At 38.8% G+C, this 21,190-nt stretch overlaps 1 protein-coding gene across 21 annotated transcripts in view; it reads right to left on the reverse strand.

The window, feature by feature from the left end:
- Positions 1-21,190, reverse strand: part of MDGA1 (MAM domain containing glycosylphosphatidylinositol anchor 1) — a 337,350-nt gene that overhangs the window by 212,829 nt on the left and 103,331 nt on the right. For all 21 annotated transcript variants that reach the window (XR_015796952.1, XR_015796953.1, XR_003084348.2 and 18 more), the window contains exons 4-5: positions 13,301-13,497; positions 2,290-2,422 (exon numbers count right to left, since the gene is read on the reverse strand). Coding sequence is in view for 15 of the 21 variants with exons in the window: in XM_088145366.1 (XP_088001492.1) it covers positions 2,290-2,422; positions 13,301-13,497 (330 nt within the window). In the remaining 6 variants the exon portion in view is untranslated. The remainder of the gene's footprint in view (positions 1-2,289; positions 2,423-13,300; positions 13,498-21,190) is intronic.

The following is a 21,190-nucleotide window of genomic DNA, read 5'->3' on the forward strand; positions in this document are numbered from 1 at the left end:
TCTTGGGTTCACATGCCATGCGGAATCTGAAAAATAGCAGAGGGTGATACTTCCTTCCACCCAATCTGAGGTTATGGTTTGGGATATGATTCTAGGCTTTGATGCATTAAAGTGCAGAACAAGGGGAACGCTGTTATTCTACCTGAATTTAACTGGCACAAAAAGATTTCTAATGAGGCATTCAGTCTGAGTTGGAAAGGAGTTCATCTATTCTTTCACCTCAAAGCAGAATGACCAGCAATAATAGCATTCGTTCAGACTACATTTACTATTCTCAGAAAATAGTTGGAGAGTCAATGCAGTATAGAGTTTAGTGCATTGGATTAGGATCAGGGAACCCATTTTTAAGTCACCTTTAGTCATGGGAGGAGACAGTGTGGGTTGGGTCAGGGAAGTGTGGCTGTGGTGCCAGATTTTTCTGCTTTTGGGTTTTATTGTTTCTTGCTTTTATTGTGTGTATATTTTTTTTTTTATTCTTGGTTGTAAACCACCCAGAGTTTGGTTTAAGGTGGGTGGCTATACAAATGTTTTAAATAAATAAATAAATATAGATAGATTGATTGATTTTGGGCCAGTTACTATCTCTCAGCCCAAATTATCTCACAGGGTTATTGTTGTGGGGAACAAATGAAGGATTTATTTGCTTTCCCTCTGACATTCTTAACCTGTTTGCTATTTATTAAGGACCCTCTTGGCAAGAAAATTCTACAGCAAACATGGTAAATGTGGCCTTCTGTTGTATTCAGTGGAACCAGTGTTACTATCCATGTTTTGAATAGAATGTTTTTTCGATATACCGGCATTGGACTTTCTACGTCTCTGCCTTGTTAACTAAAGTTCAATTTCTTATCCAGGATTGTTCCTAAAGCCTACTGCTAGCAATCCTAAAACCTGGCACTAACCCCTTATTCCCCAAAAGCCATATGTCACTGGAAGAACACATGCTCTGCATGTAAAAGGCTCTTGATTTCATCCTACACATTGCGTGCTACATTTCAAAATGCATACAGAGAGAGTGGAAATTCAGCATAGTCTGAAGGCTGGCTCTTAGGTGGAGTTAAGTCAGTGAGCTTTACTATGAACATTGCATTGGTGTTAGAATAATGATAAGGGGTAGGGGACCTTTGGTTTTTCAGGTGTTGTTGAACTGCAACTCTCAACATCCATCACAATTGACAGTGCTGGCTAGAATTGCTGGGAGTTGCAGTTCAACATCTGGAACATCTAGTTTATATCAAGCAGGCTCCCTTTACCCTCTCCTTCTGAACAAAAGAATGTCTACCCCTGAGATGGCATTGGCTACTCTATCATCTTCTTAGCATACTGGCTTCAAAGACTGCAGACTACAAAGCTAGAAAAGCCTTCTGTTGAGGGTCACACTGATACACTTCAAAAAATGTATTTAAAATGAATATTTTGAGGAGATAAATTGTATGGTATCTCAAGGGAAAGTATATTTGAAAATAAAATCTAAAAGCTGTGATTTTTAAAACATCACAGATTAATGAGGAAGCAAGTCAGAACACAAAATGACACAGATCAGAAACTGAGGTGGGTATTGAGGGATCTAAAGCTAGAGCTTCTGTTATAAGATTTTATCCTTAAAACTTCATTTAAAGAAAAAAAAAAGGCTCCATAAGTGCAAACATAGGGAAATACAAAGTTAGAATTAGTCATCCATGTATCGTTTTTATAGGGGAAGGGTGGACAATTAATAGCTTGTGGACTACACAGGGATCTCCTAGCATTTATTTATTTATCCATATTACATGGACACCCATCTCAACAACTGACTCTGGGCAGTGAACAAAATTAAAATAGAATAAAAACAATAACAAACATAAAAGTTAAAAATACAGGCAGCCAAGAAACAACAACCCAAATCACAAACATAACCAAGAAGTGGGTACCTTAACTTAACACTGTAACCCCCCAAAACATCTCCACAGTGTACTACTAAAATTTGGCAATCCTCCCCCTCCCAAATTTGGGAGGCTTTCCCCCCAAAAGAGCTTGATCCTACTCCCCATTGCTGTCACATGATTGCATAAACTCAGCAATTTGAATTGGACGAAGCAGTGGTGGCTGTGACCATACCCTCCACCTCCCTCCAAATCATCTTCACCTACTATAGAAAGATCCCTAAGGAATCCAAGGGCCCTCCTGGTCAAACATCCCTCCCCTTCTTTTGCAAGCGTTAATCTCTTGAAAGGCTTCCCCTCTTGATCTGAATGGGTGGGAGAGAGAGCCATTTCCTAATCCCATTATTATTGGGCTTGTCTGTCTTACCAGTTGTGTTGGTAAGCTCGAAGGTAACCGTCTTATCAGGAATGCCGCACACATTTCTGACAGATACCTGGCATGTATAACTGGCATAGTCATGAGGTCGTAGATTTTTCAGTTTCAGAACTTTGGTTTCTCCCTAGAGTGTTTGAAAAGAAACAGATAAGAGACGTCAAGTGAACTGTTTGTGTCTACTAGTCTGCGAAGTGAACTGGAAAACCTCACATATCATTCCAGTGCTGCCAAATTCCTTTCAAGTAACTGTATCAGGCTTACTTGCCTCAGTTTACATGTACCATTGGGAGTGGGGGGAGGGAATGGACTAAAAGTACAGTACATATCAGTCATAACTCTGTGTTAGTTAAAGGCAAAGGCATTCTCTATGAATAAACACAAACTCAGATTCTTTTGGACATTAGCATAAAATCACAGAATTGTAAAAGAATCAAATGGATAATCATCTACAGCACTGGGTGGCAGCCATGAACACCAGAATTTGATTTAGTCTGGGGATAAAACAAAACAAAACAAATTTCCAGGAAATTTTGCATCCAACCACTTGTTCTTGGAATGCAAGAAGAAGGGCAGCTCTGTTCGTCATGTTTCACCTCTGGCCTTGTGGAATTGTCTCCCCTTTAGGAGACTGAATTATCTACCCAACAAGATCAGTAGACAAATCAGTAGAGCCAGATCAATACCCAGGAAGGACCTATTAGAAAACAGGCCATAGAAACAGAACAAGAGCACACCAATGGGTTGTCACCTACAGCTCATAGCTCAAACTACTCAAACACATTATTAATAAGCTATGGCCCAAACTGGACAACGATACTGCACTTTCTTAGGCACTGGGTGACAGGCCTATACTTGCATACAGACAACTACTCAACCTGAAGCAGATTATCATAAACAACAATGGTGCTTACATAGGAACCACACCCTGCAACAAACCCAGATGTCTAGTCTGCCCTCACATCTACACCAATAGTACCATCACAGGCCCCAACAAGTACACACACAAGATTAAAGGCATCTTCACATGCTCTTCCTCTAATGTGATATAAGCCATCACATGTCAGCAGTGTCCCTCTGGATTCTATGTAGGACAAATGGGACATACTTTACACAAAAGAATTAATGGACACAAGTTTGACATTGAGACTCAACACAAGGACAAAGTGGTAACACCATTTCAACCTGTCAGGACACTTTATGGCAGGCCTCAATGTCTGTTTTGGAAAAATTGGACTTTAACAGCATCCTTGAGTGAGAGATTGCAGATCTCATATATATTAAAAGGTTTCAGGCAATCTGAGAAGGTCTCAGCAAACACTCTTTTGAACACATTATAATTGTTAATTTATAACATCTTTCGCAACCTGCATTTGCTGAGGCAACCTGTCTTACCCTACCTTTCTTCCCCCCACCTCAACCCAATTTAAATCCTACATTTTTCTAGCCACTCTATGGATTTGATGAAGTGAGCTACAGTTCACGTAAACTTATGCCTTTTAATAAAATGTGTTAGAAAAGGTGCTACCAGACTCCTGATTTTTTTCCGTTGTCCTCAGGGTTCCTAAAAACTATCTTTTGTTGTAAGTTGAAAAATCAAGTGGGTTGAGAAATCAAGTTGATAGGCCAATAGTAACCATCATTTTTTGAAAGAGAGTTCTTGTTTTCTATTCTGGTCACAGACCTTTTTTGGGGGGGGGGGGGGCCTGCTTTCTAAATTGATGGTAATTCTGAAACTGCCCTGGGAATTCCTTTAGAGTCCTCATATGAATTCCATTTGGCTCTCTTTGAGCTTTCTTTTACACATTCCTTTGCTTAGTGCAAATTCTGATTTCTTCCTTGAAAGACTGAATGAAGATCCTTTGACATATTTTCTGTGAGAAGTAAGCCAAGAGCCTGGTGTTCTCAGGCCAGATTTGGAAATTATGCAAACCATTATGTAATTTATGTAAACACTCAACAGTTGCTCAGCTTCTTGGCCACCAAGTGCCACACAAAGGGTCTATTAATTTTCGGGAAGGGCAGGAAGAAAAAATTATGGATCTGAACCATCATGTGTATAAGAGGCTCTTACAGCCAACTGTTCTGTTTCGTTTCATTCTTGCTTCCAATAAAGATTCTTATTTAGCTGAATTGTTTCTGTGAGACTTTTGCCAAATCCAAGCCAGGAAATTAATTCAGCTTTATATAGGTCTGTGATTTACTGTCAAGTCCTGGTCAGGAAAGTCTGTGGGGTCCTTGGGGTTCTCTGAGCTTGGCTGTTTTCTTGCAAATGTTTCATTACCTGGCTAGGTAACATCTTCAGCACTAGAATGGAATGGGGTTTGCTCTCTGTTTATATACTGTGGCATGCCCTGCCAGTGTTGGTGGGGGTGGGGGGTTTGTTTTGTTCTATTTTTTCCTCTGGTAGTTCCTTGATTAAGGTATTGTTTACTGTTTGTATGTCTGGTGGTAATCTTGGTGTTAATCTCTGCTTATCTGGGTGATGATTGCTGGTGAGGAGATGTTCTGGTCTTTTGTTTTCCTTTCTATGGTCTCTTTTGAATAGTGTGTAGATGTTGTTTATCTCTATATGCCTGTTGATGGCTGCCTTGTCTGAATACCAGGCTTCCAAGAATTTCCTTATTAGAGGACAAAGAAACCTACATCCCACTTAACACCAACCCAATACAGAAACTAGACAACCTAATCAAGAGAACCCTTAACAACCTAACCAAGAAAGGTCAGATCACAAAAGAGGAACAATGGTGGATGAAAAGCAGTGGACCCATCCTCCCATGTTTCTATACACAACCAAAAACACACAAGCCTGACATACCGCTCCAACCAATTGTATCCTTACCAGGGACTCTAACACACAACATAGCGAAAGAACTGACAAAAAAAACTTGGACATCTCACAGAGAAGAGTGAATATTCTATCAACTGCTTACTACAGTGCCTCCAGAAAATCAAAGATGTACACATAGATGGAAATGAAATTATGGTCTCATTTGACGTCACAGTGTTCTTTACATCCATAAACCCAGAACTAGCAAAAGAATCCATTTTAGCAGTACTACATAACACATCTGACTTAACCAAATACACCCAGAATCGTGGACCTCATCAACCTCTGTCTCACTACCTATTTTCAGTTTGATGGACAAATGCACCAACAAATCAGAGGCACATCCATGGGATCACCACTGTCAGGACTCATAGCAGAGATTGTAATGCAACGCCTAGAAACTATAGCACTTCCACACATACAACCTAAAATATGGATCCAGTATGTAGATGACACCTTTGTCATAATAAAAAAGGAACAACTAGAGAAGACACATGAAACCATCAACAACATCTTTGAAGGAATAAAATTCACCAGAGAGGAAGAAAACAACAACATGCTACCCTTTCTGGATATCCTCATCAGCAGAGGAAAAAATAGCAAATTAGAAACCCAAGTCTATCAGAAGACAACCCACACTAATCAAGTACTCCATTACCAAAGTAACAACCCAACCTCCCACAAGAGGAGCTGTGTAAGAACATTATTCAAACGAGCACAAGCGCATTGCAGCAACCCAGAACAGCAGAAAAAGGAAACAGACCACCTATACAACATCTTCCAACAAAACGGATACCCATGCAACTTTATCAAAAAGTGCCTGACCACTCAACCTACTACAACACAGCCAACACAAGCTATTAAAAGGATAACACTGCCATACACCAGAAACGTCTCAGAAACTACCAACAGACAATGACAACCACATGGCACCTCTGTAGCATACAAACCAACTAAAGCCCTCCAAAACATCTTAAGCAAACCAAAAGACCCAGTAGCCCAAGAAGAAAAAACAGGAGTCATCTACAACATACAGTGTAAGGACTGTAACAACCACCATGTAGGACAGACAGGCAGAAGGCTGGCAGAGCGCATCCATGAACACCAACTAGCAGTCAGAAGACATGATGAAAACTCCTTACTCTCACAACACATGGACAGACTTAACCATCGTTTCAACTGGGAAACTGTCAGCATCTTAGACCAAGCTAAATTCAAAAATACAAGGGAATTCTTGGAAGCTTGGTATTCAGACAAGGCAGCCATTAACAGGCATATAGAGATAAACAACATCTACACACTATTCAAAAGAGACAATAGAAAGGAAAACAAAAGACCAGAACATCTCCTCACCAGCAATCATCACCCAGATAAGCAGAGATTAACCCCAAGATTATCACCAGACATACAATCAGCAGTAAACAATACCTTAATCAAGGAACTACCAGAGGAAAAAATAGAACAAAACAAACCCCCCACCCCCATTAACACTGGCAGGGCATGCCACAGTATATAAACAGAGAGCAAACCCCATCCCATTCTAGCACTGAAGATGTTACCTAGCCAGGTAATGAAATGTTTGCAAGAAAACAACCAAGCTCAGAGAACCCCAAGGACTCCACAGTTCAACCCTGAGCTACACATATTCGCTTCTATTGGTATCAGGAGAGTCTAACGTTTTCTTTCTATTCTTCTGAATTGTATCTTCTGTTTTGCTTTGAGTTTTTGTGAAACTCCTTTTGGTTCATAACATAATTCACTAACAGTCTATTTTCTAACTTCACTCTTCTGATTTTGTCAGAATACCCTTATGCTAAATCACTGCAGCTCTCCCTTAGTAACCTGGATGTTATCCTATCTTATACACCCTTCCCACATGATTCTCAAATTATTAAAACATCCCCCCCCCGTCCAAAATGTGACCCAAAGTGATGTACAGTTTTCCCTCCTTCCACACTCTCCCTTTTTTCCCAGTTGATAGAACATTACTTTTTGAAACTGTCATTCCTGGTACAAGGGCTGGTGAAGTAGTACTCTCTGATTCTCATGCAGATGAAGCTGCGAAAAAAGGACAGACGGGTTGCAGAAAGCTGCAAGGCCAGGAAACAAGCAACTAAATGACTGTTGACTCAAAAAATAGTAGGAAGAGGCCCCAGAATTAAAACTTAGAGCTAACATATAGAGGACCAGATTTGAGGCTTCAAGCCAGGATTTCTCTTGGAGATTTTGGTATTTATAGTTTTCTAATTCTCTACAGTAAATTTGCTTATCTAACCTTCTTGTGCCTGCTTGTGAATGCAGAGGAAGAGACTTCTGGGGAAGAAATGGTGGACTCCGTGAAAAGTAGAGTCGACGACTACAGCGGGATGAAGAGCTGGCGAGTAGACCGGCTATTTGTAATTCCTCTTCAGACAAGGAGAGCACTTGAGATTGCCCACAAGTACTCCAGAAAGTTGCTCCTCATGAGGAGACTGCAAGTTAGCATTCTCCAGTGGCTTTAGAGCTCTGGGAGTTGAGGGAATAACCATCTTGCTCAAACCATGGTTGGCGCCTTTGAAAGGACATTGGGTTTGCATACTTCCTTTTCTAATCATTTTTGGAAACTGCTTGTTAACTGCTCTTCAGCTATTAGGAACCTTTGGATTGACAAGTTTTACAGCACGGGGTGAGTTTCATTCAATCCTTAGCCCAAGAAGTTTTAAATACAAATTTAAGGACTTATTAAAACTTTGATATTAGAAAGTTACAAATGGACTAAGGGTCCATCCTTTATAAGGATTCTTATAAAGAATCCTTCCCATGGGAAATGCTTTTGTTTTGTATTCTTAAAAAAAAAAAGAATAATAATGATAGGATGGGACTTTGACACTGGAGGGAACTAAACACTGGAGGGAACTAGAAGGAACTGAAGATTACAATTACAGGTAGTCCTTGCTATCTGACCACAATTGGGACCAAAACGTCAGTCACTAAGCGATGCGGTCATTAAGGTGAAACATCACATGACCACATCGCTTAACGACCACAATCCCAGCAGTCCCTGTTTCTGTCATTAAGTGAAAGCCCCGGTCTCTAGGTGAGGCAACTTCCTGCCAACTTCCCACAATCAAGGGGCCCTCACCATACCCCCACACATCTGACCCAATCCTCCCATGCACCCCCATGCACCCCCTTGCTCCCTCCAAACCCATTCCCTCCCCGCCCCTCTGTGGCAGAAAATCCTGCTTGGATTTTTGGCAGGAAGCTTTTTCAGGCAGCCCCCAAAGCTCCGTTTGCTAAAAGCCCCATGGGGGCTGCCTGAAAACCTTCATGCAGAAATCCAAGCAGGATTTTGGCATGGGGCATTTTCAGACAACCTCAGAGATAAGAGGGAGTCCTCTCAGCAGGTGGCAGCAGCTTGCGACCTTCCCTGCCAGTTACTTTCCCGGCAGGTGGCAGGGAAGATTGTAAATGGTGATCATATGATTGTGGGCTGCTTGGCAACCTGCCATAAGGGTGAAACAACTGCAAGGGCCCAGATGACCAGAACTTTCAGTCAGGTCATAAGTCCCTTTGTTCAGCACTGTTGTAACTTTGAACGGTCGCTGAACAAATGACTGGATAGTGAGAGTACCTGTGAAGGAGAATACTTACACTTGACTTACAAATACCGAATGAAGCAAAATATATTAACATTGGATAAATTGAAGGATATTTTTCAACAATGGACCCAGAAATTAATTTTAAGAATACCTGCCTCTACAGATAGACTGTCTTTAAAAGATGTTATGGAAGAGGAACAAGTTTTACCTGACAAGATTGAGACTGATTTGAAAGTGGATTTAAATATGACAGGCTATAAGAATGACATGGAAAAAGATGTCACACTGGACATACAAAAGAAACTACCTGATGTCTTCAAAATTAAAAGGGATGTATAAATAACAAACCAAAAGAGTGATCTGGATAATTTTCTTACATTGGATTTACAAAAGAGGTTTGCTAAAGCTTTGAAGAATTTTGTGAGAAGGGACAAAGAAAATATGAACAGAAATCAAGTATTAGGATATTATTTGAAGGGACTAAAGATCAAGATTGTTAGAAGTAAAAGGAAGAAATATAAAGTTGATCAAGATTAAAATAGATATGTTATCTCTGGTAACCCTTAAGGGACATTTGCTGACATCAGGACTGAACTGAAGAGGCTTTAAGGATTTGCTTATAGATAAGAGATGGGATATGGGAAGAAGAGATCATTTGTTGTATTTTAAGAGGTGATAAGTTACTAAAATTGTTTATACTTGTAATGAAGGGGGAAGTCATTCTTCTGTATATTTTCTTTTTCTTTACTGTATTCTTATTTTTTCTTTCATTTCTATTTTTCTTTTTCCTTTTTTTCTGCACTTTCTATTTCTTCTTTCTATTCTTTTTTTTAGTTGTAATTGTAATGTTTAATAAAATTAATATAAAAAAAGGAATGCAGAGGAAGAGTTTAATTGCTATACCTGGGCTTAAACCCTAACACCAAGTTAGGCATGGAATATTACATAAGTTGATATTTTTATTCAAGTGGCTTGCTTATCTGATCTCAGATAATGTTTGCTTTTACTTGCCTTTTTGTTTAAAGTAAATCTGTTTTAGGGAATGCCTTTCATCAGACTGATCTCATGCAAAGCCACCTGTATTCACCTGAGTGGGCTATGAGGGTCAGAAGGCAAAATTCAATCAAAATATGCAAGGGAACATGTAGCTTTTGAGCAAGAGAAACACCACAAAGACCACAATACTACTGAAAACTTGCCTGGAGAATGGTTGCTATTCTGTTTGGACAATAGCATTTAGAACCTGCCTGTCAAATATTGATTTATGCATGGTTTGCATACATCCAATTTATTGATCAATAAACATGGGGTAAATGTGTAACAACCAGGTCTGTAAATCACTATACAAAGCTTAAACCATTAAGTTTACAGTTTACCTGTTAATGTAACCAGCTGTCTCTAAGCTTCTTTTAAAGAGTAATGCTGAGAAAGTAGAAAGCATACAGATGAGTGGAACATCACACACCCAAACTCTTCTCTCTCTTTTTAGCAATACCATAATATACCATAAACAAGCAATTGATCTGCTTCCTCTCTCAGCTGCCCAATTTTGGCTAGTCAAAGGAATGTAATAGGTGTTAGCCTATCACTGGTATATAAAATGATTACAACTGTAGGCTAGAAAATAACAACAACAAATTCACTCCAACTCTTTCTGCAAGTAGCTACTTGCAGAGCTGCAGTTTTTTATAGTGTGCCAGTTATTAACTTTCTCCCAATTATAAAATATCTCTCCCTGCCATAAAGATTGTTTTAGGATGTAGTGTGATATAATGGTTAGAGTGGTGAACTAGGAAGGGGCAGATTTAGGATCTAGTCTCAGTGAACCCACTGGGTAGTTTTGGCCACTCATGATCTCTCAGTTGAACTGTCTCATGGGGTTGTTGTGAGGATAAAAGTAAGAGGCATGTTATATATGCTGCCTAGAGGAAAGACAGGATGTAGACCTGATAAAGAAGAAGAAAAAAAAACTTTCCTTCCAGCAACTAATTAATATAATCCTTAAGCACAACAAAATAATTCAAACAGAAAGCAGATGCAAGATAGAAAAGCAGGTGCAAGGTAGAGCAATTGAGCCAACTACAATGCTATAACCACAGGAAGACAAAGGAACTGGGATTTCTAGTCTCATGTAAAGGAACAGCTCCAAGAATTAGAACCCACACAACAGGGTCATCACTATGGGGAAATTTTAAATATTTATTTTTAGTCCAATGTCAGTGACTACAATCAAAGAAGAATATATTAATTTCCCCTCTACATCAGTGGCTATTTTTACTCAAAATGCTCACCAAAACAATTCTTAACAGTTCTGCATCTCAACATATTAATATTTTGCTTGATGGTTAATCCTGCCAAGAATCATAGTTCCTTCTCTGACCACCTGTAGAAATTGCTGAAATAGGCAGAAAAGTTAAGCAACAATGTTACTGAGAAGGGACAACAGAATGCAATCTATATTTTACTAACCAGATTTTACTAACCCCAGAGTTCCTCCTACAGAACAGCAACACACACCTATAATATATTTGCATTTATGATGATAAGCCAATTAAAGCTTCAGATTTCATAAAGCAAATGTGAACATGAACAGGAAAATTGTTTTTCCTTTTACTTGCTTTCCATGTAAGAGCTGTGGCAGGAATTCATATACCTCCCCTGTCCTCAGGCTTTACTTTCATCTAAGAAGCATCTTCCTTCCACAAGGCAAGACTCATGCCTTCCCTCTTTGAATATTATTCTGGAAATACAACAGACATTTGAGTTGTTCATGGATCTCCTCTCTTCAGTCCCAACATCCCAAGACACTGTATTTCATCTCATTGCATGATTCCCCTGCATGCACAGAAGAATAGTTTTGGTACGACTTGAGAGGCTGCCTAGGGCATGCTGCAAAAATCAAATGCAGACAGAATCCACACAGACCCCAGCTTGAGGTTGGTAGACAAATCTGCAGAATGCAACTATCTCAATATAATCTTCTTCCCTTCCCTTCCCTTCCTCTCAGAAGGACAGTGAAATTAACTATAGATATGCACATCAAGTAAAGCTGCAGGGTTGGTGGGGGCTAATTTTCCAGATTGCTTTGAGGAATATAGTCTCAATTTCCTAAGACTTCAAAGAAGAAAAATGCTAGCATGTGATTTAAGAAAGTCAGCACATGGGAAGTTTTGAGAATTTATGGAATAGAAAAATAAAGAAAAACACATTCATAGTGGAGATTGTTTCTGAATAGTACTTCATCACTAGGTATTTGAACAATCTCAAGAAAAACCAGTCATTAATTTCAAAAACTGAGGCAGAGCATTAATGAAGCATAGACAATCCACTTGGCAGTAGGAGAGGGGAGAATTCAACTTGCTGCTATTAGATTTCATAGATTAATCACATAGCCTGAACAGCTATGGTTGCAAAATAGGAGCATGATGCTTTTCTTTAGTATTCAACAAGCTTCTCCTTACCCCAAGGAGTTGCTTAATTTTTTTAGGTACAAATATCTATCCATTAATGAACATAAATAATATAAAGTAACAAAGCAAACTTTAGTGATTGATAGACAGCTCTTCAAATTGATTTTTATCAGTTTGGCAATAGGGCTGCACCTAGAATGCTGGGCTGTGAATTTTGGACTTGTACATAGGGACTGCCAAATCTGCCCATTTTCCTTCATTCCTTTCTTTCTATCTGTCCCACTTATCACATCTGTTAACCTTGTTGAGTTAATACTTTCCTTGACCTCATGGCTCCTTCTCTTTAATGTTATACTGTTGTAATTTTCCTCCCATCTTAGAATCTCTTAATTCAGTTTTAGGACTTTCTGGTTCAGTTACAGGCCCATATCAGGCACTAGTGGCACACACAGTTCAGTGTAAACAAACATTATAATGAACACTGGGATAATCTAACCACACATCACATAAACAATCATGTTATCTGAAGTACTATACTGCAGGGATCTTAGCTTGATACCATAGTAAATCAATCAAAGAAAAAATAGTGGCTATTGTATTGCATAAAAAAACCCCAATTCTTTTTTGAGGATCACCAGAAGTCAGAAGTCTTTATAAGAATCTGTGGTGCATTCATATTGGAAATTCTACATGTAAAGCTGTAGAAAGTGAAAAAAGAACAATTAAAATGATCAAGGCCACAGAAACAACCCTCTATGAAAAAAATCTTGCATTAGTTTTTAACAGAAAAAAGGCAGGGATATGATGAAATGGATAAAATTGGGCATGATGTGAAGGAAGTTAATATAGGTTAGTTTTTACTCCTCTCTCATATTACAACCTGGAATCATTCAATGGTTGGAGACTGGTAGAAAATTCAAGATAAACGATTGTATCTCTTCACACTGTGTACAGTTAAACTATTGAGCCTGGGTGTTTTAAAATAGGTTTAGATAAATTCATGGAGATAAGACTCGGTGACTACTATTCTTGATACCTATATAACTTCACGAAGGAAGGAAGGAAGGAAGGAAGGAAGGAAGGAAGGAAGGAAGGAAGGAAGGAAGGAAGGAAGGAAGGAAGGAAGGATTTCCAAGTTCCCCTGAATGTCCAAAAAGTATAGGAAGAGGTAACAACTATCTCACCTCTGTGTACAATGGTTCATAGATATCCACTCCATTATCCTGACTATGGGAAAGAGTCTCGGAACCCCGTCTCCAGATGAAGCGAGCAGGTGGATTAGAGCTAACTGTGCATCGAAGGAAGACTGTCTTCTCATGATAAAAACTCCCACGGACATCACTGATAGTTTGATGGACAGTAAGGACAGGCTTGTCCAAATCTGCAAAGAAAAGAAGGAAGGAGGGAATCCACAGAGGCTGTTAATGAAATTTAAGTCAGAATGTACGAAGTCTGTGGGTCAGCCAATACTCCAGATATAAAGGACAACGAAGGTAGATTGGGAGACTTCACTCCACTCACCTGGCAAACTAGTAATTCTCAAAGTGACACCTTCCCAAAGGAAGGCCAACTATCTGATAGGTATCTGCATAGCAACTGAGCTTTTCTAAAATAGCTAAATGAGGAATAGGGTAAATTGCATTCGCCAGATAGATCACTAAATACTACAAGGACTTCTCTCTGTAAATTATCTGGCCCCAGAAGGCTGCAAGGCTGATTTTGTCCTGGGGCTAGTGAACATGTCACAGAAGTCCCTTGAATAAATTGTGCATTCTGTTGTCTTTTAGCAAGCCATCTGGTGAAAGAAAACAGGAGATAAGACTATTTTTAATGTGGTGTATTGATATTTTAAGCACTATGTCCAGCTTTGTGCCAGTTGACAAAATTCAAGTGCTTTGTATTTTGTCTGTCATTGTGGAGTGGAGATCTTTAATAATGATTGTGAAAACCTGATGCCAAATCTGGTTGTTTCTGCCTAGCCTGCCAAATGCACCTGTTCATTTTTATTCTACTAATGATGCTTTGTAGTTTTAGCTGCAGCTTCTCTAAATTTGAACGAAGTTCTTGCTCCATCAGCTGAGGTAGTACTAGTGGAAAGATACAGCTTAATCTTTCATCTTACATGGCCCCTCAACTAGAAAAGAATATTTTAAATCTCACTTTCTAGTTAACCCAAATTTGCTCTCCTTTTTATAAAGTTAACATTTAAAATTGGATTTCTGTATATGTTCCGCAATCATTTGTTTCTACGCTAAGGCCAGAGGTTAGTGTTATGCTCATCCTAGAACTGGGGTTGATCTACATTTAGCATAGAATCAAGAATCAAGAACTCTAAGAGTTATTCTGGAATTATACTATTGAATGTTCTTCCATTCAAAAATCTTCATGCATACAAAAATTAATCACAATGAAAAGCAATTTAAGCAGGACCTGCTCAAAACCCCACAAGGGCAATATCTTTATTTGCTCAACCAATATTTTATCATCACTGCAAGTTTTCATGTTTCTTAAAAATCTTTATCAGCCTCAAGGAATGCAATTTGGATGTTGTCCAATACAGCAGGATGCAAAATGTTGCTGAATTATAGCAAGGGTTTCTGTAAAGATATAACTCTCTAAAGAAGCTGGCTTTTACTCCATATAAGAGGCCGAATGGCTCATAATGTTAGTCACAAATCCCTTGTTCATTTTTCTGCTTTTTAACTATTTCACTTCATTAAAACTTTTAAGAAACTTGAAAGCTTGCAGTTAATACAAAATTTTTGTTGGTACAATAAAGATATTGCCTGTACAGATTTTTTATTTTGAATTTCTTTGATGGCCAACACATCTAGCATTTGTGTATTACGGGAAAAGTATAACTTAGTAGTTGGGCATACTCTTTACCTTCAGAAAGGCCAAAGTTGCCATCTCCAAATAACACTGAAACTGCTTCCTTATCAGAAAACTGAAAGACACAGTGCCAGTCAGTATAAACAATATTGTTCAATGAACTGATGATCTAACCTGGTACAAAGCAGTCTCCTTTGTCCCCAATATTGTTTTTACATGGGACAAAAGTCAATATTACAAGTCTGTGCTTATTGTGTGAACCAAAACCCTGCAGGTAATACTCTAGTATATAATACTATTAATAATGCTAATTCAGTGCATCATAATAAGTCTTCTGTTCCCAAGGTACCTTTCAAGATTGAGTAGATTAAAGGAGCAAAGAACCCTTGAATCAAATGATATAATTCTCGCCATCCATTTAGGTTCCCGCTTCATTTAATGTTCTGCTAATGAGGAGAGACAGAGCCAAACCAGATTAATGAAAGTTGTCAATGTGCATCATATGTCCCTGCCTCCAGACTGTTGGAGGGGTGTGTGTATGTGTGCATGCTGGGGTTGGGGAGATGGATAATCATTAAACGCAGTGGAGAAAAAATCCAGATGTACGCTAATGAGGACCAAATGCAGAGTCCTTGCATATTTGAAGCATGTGACCACAGAGCACATGAAGGCTCCTTTTTTCTTCCATAAAGCACTTATATGCTATTGAAATTTAAAATATTGATTTAGCTATATTCAAATCTGGAAATCTGGTTTCAAGAGAAGATACTACTTTCTACTAAAAGCACACATTTTCCATTGAGATGTGCCCGGACCAGACAATTTGCATATTTTAATGAGGCACATATTTTGAGGAGACAGTGTTTGTAATAGAAATTGAGATTTGTTAGTCTGATAATACCAGAACTATATTTCAGACACATGGGCAGATTTTTTTAGCTGAGAAATGACATATAAAATGCAGAGGAAAACATAAAAGAGATCCAGAGCCAGATTAGAGGGGTTTCTTAAATACTTAGTTAGGAATTTCAACCAATATATGTTAACCTTTACTCCACCACTTCATTTATTCTAGGCAAACTTCTTTAATGTCACCTTCCTGGATGCCTCCTAAATAAGTGTCAGGACTCCACTTTCCTTTATAAATCATTTTTGAGTTCCTACAATGACCTAAAATGTGGTTGGTAGAGTCATTTAGAAGAATGATTGAAGTCCCCTGGATTGTTATACTTCTGATCAACATATTCACTCCAGTATACCCAGAAACTCGTGTTTATATTAATGGGGGAATGGGGTCTTTCTATGGTAACTAAATGTTTAGGTTCTTTTCCCCAGTGCTTTGTGATCACATTATTCAAGTGAAAAAATATTTGTTCCTCCTCATTGCTATTTGTCTCCTCTGCATTTTGAACTTCCTTTGCTGCAGTTCCTAACTGGATGGGCTTCAGAATTGTTCTTTGCCTTGTTCCTTCCACAAGCTAAAGAAAAAAGAAAAAAAAAATCAGTGACAATGAAATAGCTGAAATAGCATTACTGGGCTTTAAACAATGACATGCAAATAGGGCTGCAATAAAATTCACCTGATCTAAATCTCAATTGTCTGCCGCCTAACTCATTCATTTTTGATGCTATGAAGCAGTTATAACAAGGTGACTTACCCTTGGCAATTTCACATGGCAATTTTTTCTGCCCTAAGTACTCTTAGTGTGATGAGTTCTCACCTGTACCTCATCCCAAAGAACCTTAATTTCCTATCGGTCTCCAAGATGTGACAGCTCTAATCTCTCACCATACTGCTTTGGAGTATTTGGGGGGGAAAACTCCACTGTGTCAAAGTGAATGACTAAAATAAATTGAAGTGACTTGAGCCCATCATATTTAAAAGTACAAACTGTGTCAGAATCTCCCTTTATTCAAGTTCATGTCTTTATTATCTTACAATCAACTTCTATAACCTGGTATTCACTAACCATGTTGGAACTACAAGTCCCCAAACTCCCTGTCCTGCTCATGTGATATCACTTTTCTCATCCTTAGATAGATAGATAGTTGCCTTTGAGTCAGTGCTGACTCCTGGTGACTGCCTGAACAAGTCCCTGCAGTTTTCTTGGAAAGATTTTGGAAGTGTTTTGCCATTGCTTCCTTCCTAGGGCTGAGAGAGAGGGACTGGCCAGGGGTCACTCAGCTGGCTTTGTACCTAAGGCAAGCCTAGAACTCACAGTCTCCTGGTTTCTAGCCTGATGGCTTAACCACTGCACCAGTACACCAAACTGGCTCTCTCATTCTTTCTTATCATCCTTTCTGATCCTTACTTATCATGATGCCCAAACCAATGCAGCCAGTTGCAAATTCACTGTCGCTCTTCCAATCTCTCTAAAGAAACCTGAGAACAAAAATTGCCCTCTTCAAAAACTCTGAACCCTAAGAAAATCATAATTTGACTCAAGAATGCCAGCGTTCTTCCTTGTTTTCCAAGTCGTCTATGGAAAGATGATAGAGGAGCCAAGAAGCTTTTGCATGCCTGTAGCAATTTGCAAGTGTCCACTCTTTTCACTTAAAAGCATGTCTCAGCAAAAAAGGAATCATTAAAAGTATTAAATCTTAGCAAATAGTGATGACAATAGTAATGATGATTATGAGAAGAGTTCTACTTAATTTTTTATAATATTTTGAATTGTTCAAAGCACTGTATTTATCTCTAGCTAGATACACTAATGCTTACAATAATAAAAAATGTTAATAAAATTACATCAGAGCTTAATTCAACCTACGGTTATTGGCTTGCCAACAGATACAACCATGTGGGTTGTTTCAATATCAATATAACTTTTAAATGTCCCTACTTTCCATCTGGCTTTCCTATCTCTTCCTCCCAGTATGGAAAGGCTCCAAGGAAAAGCTTCCCTGATTAATGATGGTATCTGGGGACTTAGCGCCAGTGATGGCAGTTTTCTGAATCTTCAGCACACTGCCTTGCTGGCATCAACTGAAACGTAGCAGCCTGTTGGCTGGCTTTCTTCTACAGGGATTTACATGAAGCTTTGAAACAGATTTAGGTGAGTAAATGATAACACATGACCTGATGTTTTTCTGAAAACTGAAAGCTGCTTAGGAATTCGGTCAAAAATTTGAGTAATTTCAACTTTTAGTAATGTACTGTCTTTGTATCCAGGATGTCATGAATAAAGCATCATGTTCACAGCTGGTCTGAACATCCCTCGACTGCAGCATAGTCACATTAGGAATATGTGGCTAGTTCTATATTTCCATTTTACTTTCTCCAAGTGTCAGGAATGATTACAACTTGATCTGAGAAAGAGGCACACGGACGTCATCTCAATTCTGAGCAAATAGACAAACTGTCCTAAGCAATTTGCACTATGTTTTCAATGTATGTTTCAGATACCATATAATCTTAGGTCAGGGCACAAATAACTAGAAAATTATCATCAACAGTAAATGAAAGGGAATGTTTGTTGCATATTAAGGACAGAGGAATAAAACAATGTCATGAAATGTGCAGTTAAGGGCAATAGTGGTAAGGATTAACCTAGTCCTTTCCAACTCTCTCAACCATCCATCTATCCATCCATCCGCTGCAAAAATTGCAAACTTTTCTCTAGGACAGCAACACACAGACACGCACAGAAAGCAGGAGGTATATTACCAAGTCCATCGGTAGAGTAGATGTTAGTATTGGAAAGCCCTTGGCCACCCAATTTACCCCATAGCGCTAAAGGTCAGAAACGAAGGAAGAAGAACAGGACTCTGCATCAGCTTAGATCCAAGCTACATCCTAAAAGCAAAGGGAAACTGCAGAAGAAATCAACTCCCTTTTGAGATGGGACATTTTAATAAGCAGTGATAAATTATCCATGATAAACAAGTTTAAGGAAGCAAAGAGAAGCACAGGGAAGCTACACAGTAGAGGAGGACAAGAAAACCTAAACCAGCCTAGGCAGAGTACCTAGTTGTGTTTCAGCTGCAAGACCCCACATTTCCAAACAGTGAGGAAGGTGACAAGTTGGTGAAGCTTCTCCTAAATATTCCAAGAAAAGAACATTAATTTCCTAGAAAAGATTTAAAAATCCCCTCAGCAGCTGGCACTAAAGGGGTTCCTTATGCTTAGACTCAAGTGTTTTGTACAGATCTAATTAAAAATAATATACAGGTGAGGACAGTCTTTTGGGGAGGGATAGGACTGGCTGTGAAGTAAAATGTTAAATTTCTAAGTATATATTGTCGCAACATTCTCTTTGGAGAAATGCATTTCAAAACCACTTTCCAATTGTTCTTCTCTAGCTGATTAATTGGCAGGAGGAAACTGGCTTTTAGAGACCTGTAAAAAGTTTCTTCTAGCTGCCTGCAATTGCTGTCAGTCACCTGGAAGGAAGCAAGATATATATTTACAAACACAGTAGAAGGGTTGCAGGGAAGCATGAAAATGGGATTAATTATATCACTCATTATCAGATATTTGAACAGGTGATTATCAATATAAGTAAAGTCTTGTAGGATCAGGCCAGGGCACATTTTAGCCAGCACCAAATGCCTCTGGAGTATCCACAAACAGAAGATGGAAGCATACTGATGTTCTCCTGCAACTTGTATTAGCAGGACTGAGTTTTTTTAAAACCAATAACTTTGAAATTATTAATTTCTCCATGAATTTCTCTGATCTCTTGTTAAAGTCACACAAGCCAACAAAAATCCTTGTGAAAATAGGAGTACTGAACTCTGAGTGACCCAGAGTATAAGAAGGGGAATGACACAAAGCAGGGATAGGTGGTTAATACTTTAGATGAGATAAAAAAGATTTTAAAAGACCTAGACTGGTTTGAGCAGTGAGCCAAAGTGAATAGAATGGAATTTAGCTGGGAGACATGCAAAGTTCTGCATCTTAGAAGGAAAAATGTAAGGCAAAAGTATAGGATGGGGGAGACTAGGCTTGGCAGTAGTATATGTGAAAGAGTCCTTCTCAATTACAAATTAAACATGAGCCATCAGTGTGATGTAGCTGCTAAAAGGCAAATGCTATCATGGAGTACATTAACAGGCGCATAGAGAACAGATCATGGGAAGTAATTCTTCCCACTGTACTCTGCCTAGGGCAGACCCATTTGTAGAACTGTATTTAGTTTTGGGCACATCACTTTCAAAGAGATAGTAACATATTGGAGAAATTTCAGAGAGAGATAGTGAAAGGTCTAAAATTGAATCCAGTCAGGAATGGTTAAAGGATCTGGGTATGTTCAGCCTACAGATAAGATAACTAAGAGAGTCATTATAGCACTCTTCAAATAACTTTAGAGCTCTCACACAGAAGGAAGAGTGGATTTTCTCGATTGCTTCAGAGAATAGGACCAGAACCAATTACAAGAACATCAGGCTAGACTTCAAGAGGAACTTCCTGACTCTATAAACTGTCAGCCAGTGGAAGAGGCTGTCACATGAAGAGGTGAGTTCCTCATTAGAGATCTTCATTCAGAGATGCTCTAGTAGATCCTGCATTGAAGAGGGGATTGGACTAAATGACCTTTAAGATTCTTTGGAGTTCTATGGTTTTATGAAAATATTAAGATAGGCCTGGGTTAATTATCATGCTCATATTTATTATATCATTTATGTGTATATTTGTGCAACTGTGTGAATCAACCACTTTGTGTAAGGGACAGAAGGAATAACCTTGAGGAACAGGAGGAAGAGCCCCAGTCAAGACAATAGTCAGATAAAAGAAATCTGAGTCTGAGGCAGATCTGTAACCCAAATTAGCATCTCAGACAAGACCCTCCTGGTTCTCACAAAAATAAAGGGGGGGGGGGAGAGAAGGAAGTGCATTCAGACTTGCAAGATTCTGTTATTATAACCTTATAATAAAAGTAGTATTAGAATGTGTAACTTTGGTTACCTAGTCTGGTCTACCTTGGAGGGCTGACACTTTGCCAGGAAGATTAGCCTCATGTTAGAAGGCAAGTAAAATAGAAGGGATTTTAGTTTCATGCAGTGGAATCTGATATACAGTTCATTATTACAATGAAAGAAAGATCTATTTCTCATAATACTAAATTATAGTAGAACAAAGAGAACCAGCCTCAGGTCTGCTCCTTTTTCCTCCAACGTGGCCAGAAAGAGAAGTCATTAAACCAGCCAGAAGTCTGAACCTAGAACACTCTGATTAGTTCCAATGACTGTTTATTAACAGCCCAATGACAAACCATGTTTTAAACTATACATAGCAACCT

This window comes from Python bivittatus, unplaced genomic scaffold, assembly GCF_059951505.1.
Source record: "Python bivittatus isolate LINGU-HERP-01145 unplaced genomic scaffold, Pbiv_v1 ctg000020_np1212, whole genome shotgun sequence".
Lineage (NCBI taxonomy): Eukaryota > Metazoa > Chordata > Lepidosauria > Squamata > Pythonidae > Python > Python bivittatus.